The sequence below is a fragment of the Euprymna scolopes genome, chromosome 38 (genome assembly GCF_053919585.1).
Source record: "Euprymna scolopes isolate OS-2025 chromosome 38, ASM5391958v1, whole genome shotgun sequence".
Taxonomy (NCBI): Eukaryota; Metazoa; Mollusca; class Cephalopoda; order Sepiida; family Sepiolidae; genus Euprymna; species Euprymna scolopes.
In genome coordinates this window covers 60,223,584-60,235,936 of record NC_136519.1, presented here as the reverse complement: position 1 = coordinate 60,235,936, position 12,353 = coordinate 60,223,584, and the positions used below count along the sequence as shown (strand labels likewise).

The 12,353-nt window shown below is 36.1% G+C and overlaps 1 protein-coding gene across 3 annotated transcripts in view; it reads right to left on the bottom strand.

Annotated features, from left to right (window-relative positions):
* LOC145263165 (uncharacterized) overlaps positions 1-12,353 on the bottom strand; it is a 1,002,407-nt gene that overhangs the window by 300,316 nt on the left and 689,738 nt on the right. For all 3 annotated transcript variants that reach the window (XM_080120191.1, XM_080120190.1, XM_080120192.1), the window contains one exon: positions 1,248-1,380. In XM_080120191.1, the coding sequence (XP_079976317.1) occupies positions 1,248-1,380 (133 nt within the window). The remainder of the gene's footprint in view (positions 1-1,247; positions 1,381-12,353) is intronic.

The window sequence follows — 12,353 nt, the reverse complement described above, 5'->3', positions numbered from 1 at the left end:
ATCGCTTTTAGGGTATTAAATGATGCTGGTAGTCCTTTGAGTAACTTGGCTATCGCCAGCGAGTCCGAAATTGTCTCGCCACAGTTTCGTAGGGCAGCAATTGACTTTTCTGCTCGTATTACGTACCCTGTGACATCTTCGTCGTCATTTTTTCGGAGGGTTGATAGGTCCGTATATAAAGCAATTATTTTTGGTTTGCCTTGGGATAAATAATGTTCCCTGAGGATTTTCAATGCCTTCTTTCCATTGTCCTTTGCATCTCGCATAATCAGGGCTAAACTCCTATCGTCCAGTACTTGGACAAGTTCGGCAAAGATGTCTTCATTTTTCTGTTGGTCTATCTCGCCATCTTCCTTTTTTAATTCAGCCTTCAATTTTAGTCTGTGTAAAAGTCCCATGAATTTTATTTCGAACATTTCATAATTGTTCTCATCGCCATCAAACATTAGCGTTCTCCTGGGCCCATAACCTGTTACACTTGACATGTTTGATATAATTTGGCGGTCGGGAAAAATAACGAAGGTCGACACAACAGGAGAAAAGTTCACCACGGATTTATTCACTCAAAGAGAAAAGGAAAAGAGAAAGAAAAGGACTCCTTACAAGGGAGAGATAGAAATCAAAGGGACATAACTGAGGATGTTAATGGTTTATCCCTTAACAGAAAAGAAATTATAAAATGATAATAACGAAGACGCTATGATGGTCGAAAATGTGATTTTAAACAAATACATATTTGTTTATTTAAAAATCTGCGTTGTATTAGGTTTCTAAAACTTATGTATTTTAATTTCAACTTTCATATTTCAAATGAACCTCCATCTGAGAAAAGATCCTTTACGAAAGCTTATTGTAACAAGGCGTTTAATGTAGAGCACCATTTAAACATCATCTGAAAATATTGGAAGTTGTAATTATCAATAAATGGTGACTCTGTGTAGGCAAAAATAACAACTTTTAGCTGATACTTCATTTGCCCGCCTTCCGCTTCCACTGTTTTCCTTTTATTCGGTGTTCAACTCGTCAAATATATATCTTGGTCTATTAATGAAATCTGACTACATTAACAACATGTGTATTTCATCTCTAAATGAATCACCATCGACAGTTTATACACACACACACACACACACACACATATATATATATATATATATATATATATATATATATATATATATATATATATATATATATATAATTAGTATATTTGAATTATATGTAGTTTCCATAAATATTAAAATTACCTTTTTCGGAATTCCAGCGATTCTTTTGAAATAAATTTCATAATCCTCTTCATTCCGATATTTTGCAATGTAAATCCATGTTTGGTCCCTGGATGTTTTGTCAAGAAAATTTAATGGATTCAAATCTCCATACCTAAAAGAAGAAAGAATAACAATTGCAATCTCGATTATAAATTTCATTATTTATGCTTGATTTTTGGCGTCATAACAACGATTTTCAACCAAACGCGAAAAAGATTTTATGTCTCAATTTTTCATATCATCAAGTATTCAGTCATGGTGGAAATGCAAGAATATAAAATTCGATGTAGTTACCACCTAATGCAGTTATATGCCACACCTGGCTCATGTTTGACTCATAGACTTTACCATAGCAGGTGTGAGCCGATTTGGTAGCAATTATAACAATGTTAACTTCACAATCTACAAAATTCCCAAATGAAGATCACATCGTCAGATTCAGTTGTTGAGAGTTTCTATTAAAACAATACGGATGAGACTGTGACAAAGACTACCTCCTTGGTTCAAATTGGATCAGATAGTTGTATTCATGCTAACCATATACTCTGCTAACCATTATATAAAAATATAAAACCCATCCCACACAAAATGTTCTCATTGAAGAGCAAATGACCAAAATTAAAAGTCAGGTACGACTGTGGCCGTCGTAATATTAAAAAGGCCGAGGAACTAAAGTCATGTAACTTGCTGACGTCATTGAATTAGGTCTATTGCGTCTGGATACGTGTCCAAAGAAACGACCGGAAGTAGATAACGTCTAATGACAAAACTGAAAGAAGACAATTATTTTCTGAGAATTTAGCAGAGAAACCAACAAACGAAGGAAAATAGTAAACAATTCTAGAACATTTAAGTCACTTAAGAAACTTCTTAATGGCAGCTGATCTATCATCTATCATCTAGTGTATGCGGATTCATTAAGAGTATGTGGTATCATAAACATTTAGAATTGAACAAGATATCTTATTATTTAGGTGTGTAGTTATTTTCATAAGTTTCTCTCAAAGTGCTGATACGTCGTTATTCTGGCATTAAGCAAGTGTTACAATAAATAAAAAACTGAACAAATACGTGAGTTTTTGATTAACAGAAATTATATTGAAAAATATGTCAGCAGTGCAAAAGGACAGCAACGATTATGAAATTGTCAACGGTTGGATTTCAAAGAGAGACCTACGGGTTTTTTTTAAATTATCTTTTTCTGTTTCTCTTTCGATAGTCAGAATTGTCTCTTTGTCGTTTGGAGCGGTTTTGAAAGATTTTCTGTAGGGGAGTTTTGAATTCGCTCTTTTCTTTGGCCGGGCTGTTCTTTCATGGATTTTAAAGATTTCATTCCAAGGTTTTTGATAATGCATTAAGCAAGTCATGAGGAGTTCAACTTCGTTGAATTTGCGTTCTCAGCATGATCTCTTCATTCTTAACATATGCATACTCTTGCAGTTCCTGCATCTCCCTCTCTAGCAGTTTCTCTGCTTTCTCTGCCTCTGCGCATCTGCTCATCTATGCGTGTGCAGAGTGAGTGGCGTCTTATCTCAATTAACCAATAAATGGTTGCAACGGTTTCTAAATTCTTCAAAAACAAATTTTCTTACATAAGAAATAATATAATTCCCTCGTTTGGTATTCGAAACAATTTCTCTGTTGCCAAAATACCGGATTCGTAACACTCCCTTCTTCTTGCTGGAACGATCATACTCTTTCGAATTATTATAAATCGAATCATATTTCTTTTTTCGTCTAATTTATAAGTAAATAAAAGAACGTATTTTAGTCTTTAAAATCCATGACACAACGAAATGTTTAATTACTTTTAATAACTTTTAATTACTTTTAACACATAAACACACAACTTTTGCTTTGAATTCTCTTTTTCATTAATATTGAGCGAATTTCAGTACAAACCATTGTATTCCTTAATTTTCTTGTTTTAATGCAATTTTTAACTTTTTGTAAAGTTTTTATATTCATTCCCAACAGTCTGACAGTCAGTCTGGTTAATAGTTAGAACTTGTGGATATTATGTTGAGCGGCATCAATAGTTAGAACTTGTGGATATTATGTTGAGAGGCATCAATAGTTAGAACTTGTGGATATTATGTTGAGCGGAATCAATAGTTAGAACTTGTGGATATTATGTTGAGCGGCATCAATAGTTAGAACTTGTAGATATTATGTTGAGCGGCATCAATAGTTAGAACTTGTGGATATTATGTTGAGCGGCATCAATAGTTAGAACTTGTGGATATTATGTTGAGCGGCATCAATAGTTAGAACTTGTGGATATTATGTTGAGAGGCATCAATAGTTAGAACTTGTGGATATTATGTTGAGCGCAATCAATAGTTAGAACTTGTGGATATTATGTTGAGCGGCATCAATAGTTAGAACTTGTAGATATTATGTTGAGCGGCATCAATAGTTAGACCTTGTGGATATTATGTTGAGCGGCATCAATAGTTAGAACTTGTGGATATTATGTTGAGAGGCATCAATAGTTAGAACTTGTGGATATTATGTTGAGCGGCATCAATAGTTAGAACTTGTGGATATTATGTTGAGAGGCATCAATAGTTAGAACTTGTGGATATTATGTTGAGCGGAATCAATAGTTAGAACTTGTGGATATTATGTTGAGCGGCATCAATAGTTAGAACTTGTGGATATTATGTTGAGCGGCATCAATAGTTAGAACTTGTAGATATTATGTTGAGCGGCATCAATAGTTAGAACTTGTGGATATTATGTTGAGCGGCATCAATAGTTAGAACTTGTAGATATTATGTTGAGCGGCATCAATAGTTAGAACTTGTGGATATTATGTTGAGCGGCATCAATAGTTAGAACTTGTGGATATTATGTTGAGCGGCATCAATAGTTAGAACTTGTGGATATTATGTTGAGCGGCATCAATAGTTAGAACTTGTGGATATTATGGTGAGCGGCATCAATAGTTAGAACTTGTGGATATTATGTTGAGCGGCATCAATAGTTAGAACTTGTGGATATTATGTTGAGCGGCATCAATAGTTAGAACTTGTGGATATTATGTTGAGCGGCATCAATAGTTAGAACTTGTGGATATTATGTTGAGCGGCATCAATAGTTAGAACTTGTGGATATTATGTTGAGCGGCATCAATAATTAGAACTTGTGGATATTATGTTGAGCGGCATCAATAGTTAGAACTTGTGGATATTATGTTGAGCGGCATCAATAGTTAGAACTTGTGGATATTATGTTGAGCGGCATCAATAATTAGAACTTGTGGATATTATGTTGAGCGGCATCAATAGTTAGAACTTGTGGATATTATGTTGAGCGGCATCAATAGTTAGAACTTGTGGATATTATGTTGAGAGGCATCAATAGTTAGAACTTGTGGATATTATGTTGAGCGGCATCAATAATTAGAACTTGTGGATATTATGTTGAGCGGCATCAATAGTTAGAACTCGTGGATATTATGTTGAGCGGCATCAATAGTTAGAACTTGTGGATATTATGTTGAGCGGCATCAATAGTTAGAACTTGTGGATATTATGTTGAGCGGCATCAATAGTTAGAACTTGTGGATATTATGTTGAGCGGCATCAATAGTTAGAACTTGTGGATATTTTGTTGAGCGGCATCAATAGTTAGAACTTGTGGATATTATGTTGAGCGCCATCAATAGTTAGAACTTGTGGATATTATGTTGAGCGGCATCAATAGTTAGAACTTGTGGATATTATGTTGAGCGGCATCAATAGTTAGAACTTGTGGATATTATGGTGAGCGGCATCAATAGTTAGAACTTGTGGATATTATGTTGAGCGGCATCAATAGTTAGAACTTGTGGATATTATGTTGAGCGGCATCAATAGTTAGAACTTGTGGATATTATGTTGAGCGGCATCAATAGTTAGAACTTGTGGATATTATGTTGAGCGGCATCAATAGTTAGAACTTGTGGATATTATGTTGAGCGGCATCAATAATTAGAACTTGTGGATATTATGTTGAGCGCCATCAATAGTTAGAACTTGTGGATATTATGTTGAGCGGCATCAATAGTTAGAACTTGTTGATATTATGTTGAGCGGCATCAATAGTTAGAACTTGTGGATATTATGTTGAGCGGCATCAATAGTTAGAACTTGTGGATATTATGTTGAGCGGCATCAATAGTTAGAACTTGTGGATATTATGTTGAGCGGCATCAATAGTTAGAACTTGTGGATATTATGTTGAGCGGCATCAATAGTTAGAACTTGTGGATATTATGTTGAGCGGCATCAATAGTTAGAACTTGTGGATATTATGTTGAGCGGCATCAATAGTTAGAACTTGTGGATATTATGTTGAGCGCCATCAATAGTTAGAACTTGTGGATATTATGTTGAGCGGCATAAATAGTTAGAACTTGTGGATATTATGTTGAGCGGCATCAATAGTTAGAACTTGTGGATATTATGTTGAGCGGCATCAATAGTTAGAACTTGTGGATATTATGTTGAGCGGCATCAATAGTTAGAACTTTTGGATATTATGTTGAGCGGCATGAATAGTTATAACTTGTGGATATTATGTTGAGCGGCATCAATAGTTAGAACTTGTGGATATTATGTTGAGCGGCATCCATAGTTAGAACTTGTGGATATTATGTTGAGCGGCATCAATAGTTAGAACTTGTGGATATTATGTTGAGCGGCATCAATAGTTAGAACTTGTGGATATTATGTTGAGCGGCATCCATAGTTAGAACTTGTGGATATTATGTTGAGCGGCATCAATAGTTAGAACTTGTGGATATTATGTTGAGCGCCATCAATAGTTAGAACTTGTGGATATTATGTTGAGCGGCATCAATAGTTAGAACTTGTGGATATTATGTTGAGCGGCATCAATAGTTAGAACTTGTGGATATTATGTTGAGCGGCATCAATAGTTAGAACTTGTGGATATTATGTTGAGCGGCATCAATAGTTAGAACTTGTGGATATTATGTTGAGCGGCATCAATAGTTAGAACTTGTGGATATTATGTTGAGCGGCATCAATAGTTAGAACTTGTGGATATTATGTTGAGCGGCATCAATAGTTAGAACTTGTGGATATTATGTTGAGCGGCATCAATAGTTAGAACTTGTGGATATTATGTTGAGCGGCATCAATAGTTAGAACTTGTAGATATTATGTTGAGCGGCATCAATAGTTAGAACTTGTGGATATTATGTTGAGCGGCATCAATAGTTAGAACTTGTGGATATTATGTTGAGCGGCATCAATAGTTAGAACTTGTGGATATTATGTTGAGCGGCATCAATAGTTAGAACTTGTGGATATTATGTTGAGCGGCATCAATAGTTAGCACTTGTGGATATTATGTTGAGCGGCATCCATAGTTAGAACTTGTGGATATTATGTTGAGCGGCATCAATAGTTAGAACTTGTGGATATTATGTTGAGCGGCATCAATAGTTAGAACTTGTGGATATTATGTTGAGCGGCATCAATAGTTAGAACTTGTGGATATTATGTTGAGCGGCATCAATAGTTAGAACTTGTGGATATTATGTTGAGCGGCATTAATAGTTAGAACTTGTGGATATTATGTTGAGCGGCATCAATAGTTAGAACTTGTGGATATTATGTTGAGCGGCATCAATAGTTAGAACTTGTGGATATTATGTTGAGCGGCATCAATAGTTAGAACTTGTGGATATTATGTTGAGCGGTATCAATAGTTAGAACTTGTGGATATTATGTTGAGCGGCATCAATAGTTAGAACTTGTGGATATTATGTTGAGCGGCATCAATAGTTAGAACTTGTGGATATTATGTTGAGCGGCATCAATAGTTAGAACTTGTGGATATTATGTTGAGCGGCATCAATAGTTAGAACTTGTAGATATTATGTTGAGCGGCATCAATAGTTAGAACTTGTGGATATTATGTTGAGCGGCATAAATAGTTAGAACTTGTGGATATTATGTTGAGCGGCATCAATAGTTAGAACTTGTGGATATTATGTTGAGCGGCATCAATAGTTAGAACTTGTGGATATTATGTTGAGCGGCATAAATAGTTAGAACTTGTGGATATTATGTTGAGCGGCATCAATAGTTAGAACTTGTGGATATTATGTTGAGCGGCATCAATAGTTAGAACTTGTGGATATTATGTTGAGCGGCATCAATAGTTAGAACTTGTGGATATTATGTTGAGCGGCATCAATAGTTAGAACTTGTAGATATTATGTTGAGCGGCATCAATAGTTAGAACTTGTGGATATTATGTTGAGCGGCATAAATAGTTAGAACTTGTGGATATTATGTTGAGCGGCATCAATAGTTAGAACTTGTGGATATTATGTTGAGCGGCATCAATAGTTAGAACTTGTGGATATTATGTTGAGCGGTATCAATAGTTAGAACTTGTGGATATTATGTTGAGCGGCATCAATAGTTAGAACTTGTGGATATTATGTTGAGCGGCATCAATAGTTAGAACTTGTGGATATTATGTTGAGCGGCATCAATAGTTAGAACTTGTAGATATTATGTTGAGCGGCATCAATAGTTAGAACTTGTGGATATTATGTTGAGCGGCATCAATAGTTAGAACTTGTGGATATTATGTTGAGCGGCATCAATAGTTAGAACTTGTGGATATTATGTTGAGCGGCATCAATAGTTAGAACTTGTGGATATTATGTTGAGCGGTATCAATAGTTAGAACTTGTGGATATTATGTTGAGCGGCATCAATAGTTAGAACTTGTGGATATTATGTTGAGCGGCATCAATAGTTAGAACTTGTGGATATTATGTTGAGCGGCATCAATAGTTAGAACTTGTGGATATTATGTTGAGCGGCATCAATAGTTAGAACTTGTAGATATTATGTTGAGCGGCATCAATAGTTAGAACTTGTGGATATTATGTTGAGCGGCATCAATAGTTAGAACTTGTAGATATTATGTTGAGCGGCATCAATAGTTAGAACTTGTGGATATTATGTTGAGCGAGATCAATAGTTAGAACTTGTAGATATTATGTTGAGCGGCATCAATAGTTAGAACTTGTGGATATTATGTTGAGCGGCATCAATAGTTAGAACTTGTGGATATTATGTTGAGCGGCATCAATAGTTATAACTTGTGGATATTATGTTGAGCGGCATCAATAGTTATAACTTGTGGATATTATGTTGAGCGGCATCAATAGTTAGAACTTGTGGATATTATGTTGAGCGGCATTGATTTCGCTATAGCATACCTAGACGATGTTGTCATAATAATTGAGACGAGGGAACAACATCGAGAACATGTCCACAAAGTCTTATCTCAAATACTGAATTTTGGGGTTGAAATCAAAGAAGGAAATTGTGATTTCTTCATGGAAGAAATAAAATACTTGAAATACATCATCGATAAAAATGGTAGAAGACCAGATCCGGAAAGAACCATTGCGGTAAGGGATATGCCGGTTCCGAAAAAAATAATGACTGAATTACAAAGTGTTTTAAGGTTTGCGATTTTCATTCTCAATATACACGACCTACGGATTCCACTGAATGAGCTACTAAAAAAGAAAAGAGTGTGGAAATGGACAATGGAATCCCAGGCGACATTCGATCAAATAAAAATAAGATCACACCTAATCCTAACACACCATCAGCATTATCCCCAATTGTTCCAGCGTGTTCGAAAAACTGTTACAAAAAGAAAACAAATTAAGGACCTCTATTGGATCTAAGAAACACTACGCCCCAAGAGAAAACGTTTTCTACAAGACTTACAAAAGTAAAGCGTCTTTCTGGGAATTGGGCACAATAGACAAAAGACTTGGAAATATGGAGTCATTATTCAATGTCCTAAATTCACACATAAAAGACACTTCCATCATATAAAAACGCATTGGTTGGATGATCCAGACTGTGCACCTCACGAAAAAGAAGAGATGATATGATTGCACCACCCCAAGCAGACCAGAACGACGTCGATCGAGGAGGAAAAGGAAATTCACGGATCCTTTAGTCATCAATCCAAAAAGAAAAAAGTACTAAGTACCCTTGCGGAGTAAAAGCTTGGGAGGAGGGTGTTACGGAAACTTAGCCATTCACGCAACTGCTAATCATTATATGAACCAATAGACTAAGAGTAGGAGAAATATTGTGGTCTAACGCGAGACTACATATAACGTAATTTACCAGTCGGAAAGTACAGAAACCTTTTTTTTATATTTAATTTTCTTGCGCAATATATTCTTTCCAACCCTTTGTTCGTATCTTCTTTTATTTCCTACGGTTTCCTAAGGGTTATCTCGGAAATCTAGAAAGTTCCCGAGGATCTTGTAGAGGAGCGTTTTTTGCTTTGTTTTGTTGACGTTTATTAAAGTGTCGGGGTCACCAGTTTGTGGTGGACTGGTGGTATAGAAGGAAATGCGTGTTCATCTCACGGGTCACCAATTTGTTGTGGACTTGTGGATATATTATATACCCCAGTCGTACAAAATAGGAAAAATAAATTGAATTGAGAAAGAAACGGACAACGCGTTTATTGAAATAAACGAACTAGAATTTATTTCGTGAAGAAACAAATTAAATGAAAGGGTACATCACGTGTTTAGTTTGGCGTGCGTCTCTCGCTGTTAGCTGGTGAGAGTGAAAGTCTATTGTTGCAGAAAGAGAGAGAGAGAGAGAGAGAAAGAAAGAGAGAGAGAGAGAGTCAATCCTGGCCATGGAGAGAGAAAGTGTGTATGGTGTACGTACTGTCTGTTGGCTCTTGTAGGTGATGTGAGGCGCGCGGGCGCGCGCCCCGAAAGGGAGCGGTTGGTCCGTCGACCGCTCAGGTCGGGAATCAAAAAGAAGGAAACAGCTCAGGTCTCTTGCTTTTGTAGTTGTTTCCGGTGGTCTTTTGCGCATGTGTGGATTTCCTTTAAAGGGAAGTCACGTTGTCCATGTGTGCGTACGTGTGCGCGTATGTGTGAGTACATGTGTGTACGTTAGCGAGTGTGTATATATACACGTGAATGTGAGTGTACGTATGTATGTGTGTACGTGCGCGCGAATGTTTGTGTGCGCGTATGTGTATGACAAGAAAAATGGTTTCAAATGTGATCGCGTGTTTTGTGTGAGACTAGAAAAGCTCGCACAAGTATTCAATTATATATCATGCATGCTGTATGTTGGATTTTAAATAGACAAAATATATTTAGTGTATTGAACCTTTTAGAGACAACAAAATAAAGTTTAAATGAATACTGACATTTCAAAGAGTCAAAAGAACATTCTCAGGGAAGGAACTGTTTTTATGCGTAAATAGAAATTGAGTACAAACGTTTGTTTCGACTGATGCCGCATGTGTTTTCGTGTGTATGTGTATATGCACATATTGGCATGATTGTTTTGTTCGTGAAAGAATGTACGCGTGTTGATTTCGGCTAGCGTTTATAGGTTTGTAAATAACGAGCCTCTGTTAATTAGGGAGGAGGAATGGTGTGAATCTATGAACTTGTATATATAGGCGTTCGGTAATCGACACGTGTGCGTTTCACCGGGCGTTGTAATTAGAAGTCCATGAAAGTCTCTCCTTAGCTGTGTGCTGCTTGCCGAGAGGCTCTCATTCCCCAAAGCGGTTAGGTTGGATAGAAACGTATGCCCGTCAGTTGTCCGAAAGAAAAACATCGTGTTTGGGGGTTATATCACACGCGGAAATTTTCTTATTGACCAAAACAAAAAAAAAAAAAACTGTTGGTTGGAGATTTTATTCAACCAAGAGTCGATACGTAGTAACTAACGTTGGCTGTCGCTGTTGCTTCCAACAGTTTCACAAGCTAATGAAGTTTCGCACCATAGCTAGAACATACTTTATTTAACACATATATAGAGCTGTGGCAGGTATTATGACTCCGAGTTAAAATGGACCTGTAAGCAATTGTAATAAAGGGTTGACTTCCAAAAATCTCAAATTACGGCCATAGAACCAGATACCTTTTTTGCCATACCTAAGGCATAATTTTCGCTTATTCATTCCGTTTTGTTTCATTCTTTTACTTTTTCTTTTATTCGCTTTATTCTTTCTTTCCTTCTTTCAATCCTTCATCCTACTACCTCCCTCAGCTACTTCTCAAATTCCCGCCCAAACACATCAGCTACTCTAAACAATGCACTAAACATCAATGCACTAAACATCAGCTACCCTAAACAATGCACTCACAAAATGCTTCTTCGTTAACCCAATAAAGAATTCCGCGAAACTGATACCAAATATTCCTCTTACATTTTTATTTTGTTTTTCGCACGTTTACCTCCCACTTTAGTGGCTCAACTAATCATCATTAGGAGGGTGTGGCCATAAAACTAAACAAAAGGAAAACATTTGCTGAATAAACAATACACAATAAGCCATAAACTTAAAACAATAATTTTTCTTTTAATACACACTCGAAATTTAACTTGACCTCATTTTTAAAGTGTGATGCTTTCACAGATCTACGTTTGGTACCCCTGCCCCCCCCAAAAAAAAAACAAAACAAAAAAAACAAATAGCAGCCCCCACAAAAAACAAACAAACAAAAAACAAAAACAACAAACAAATAATTTGGGACCGAATAGAATGTTAGGCTTAAACAGCTTTACTTGGACATTTTATTAATCAACCGTGGATTAAGCGGATGTCATTCATCCCTCTTTCCCTCATGCAGCATAAAAGGCCGGTGTTTTTAAAATGTTATTTTTAATCCGACAATATGTGAACGCTGTTTGAGATAATCGATTTGTATATTTTTGCATTTCATATTTCAATTGTAATCGAAATGGCGCATCACCTCTAATATAATTATGCTGTGAGTTATACAAAGAGGGCGTCTTTTTTGCTTTGTCACAATCTAATATCTTTTTGTTAACGTCCTAAGGCTTTATGTTATCACCCTCGTGATTTCTAATCCGTAACTTTCGGTAATGTTTAAATTCATTTAGAATTTCTTATCACTAGTTTATTTTTTTATGAGAGGAACCCGTGAAGTGACGACTAGGAATAATCTCTTTAAAAAACTTGCCAACATAAGTTGGGAAGTAGGTGCTGAGACATTGAAGCTATGAA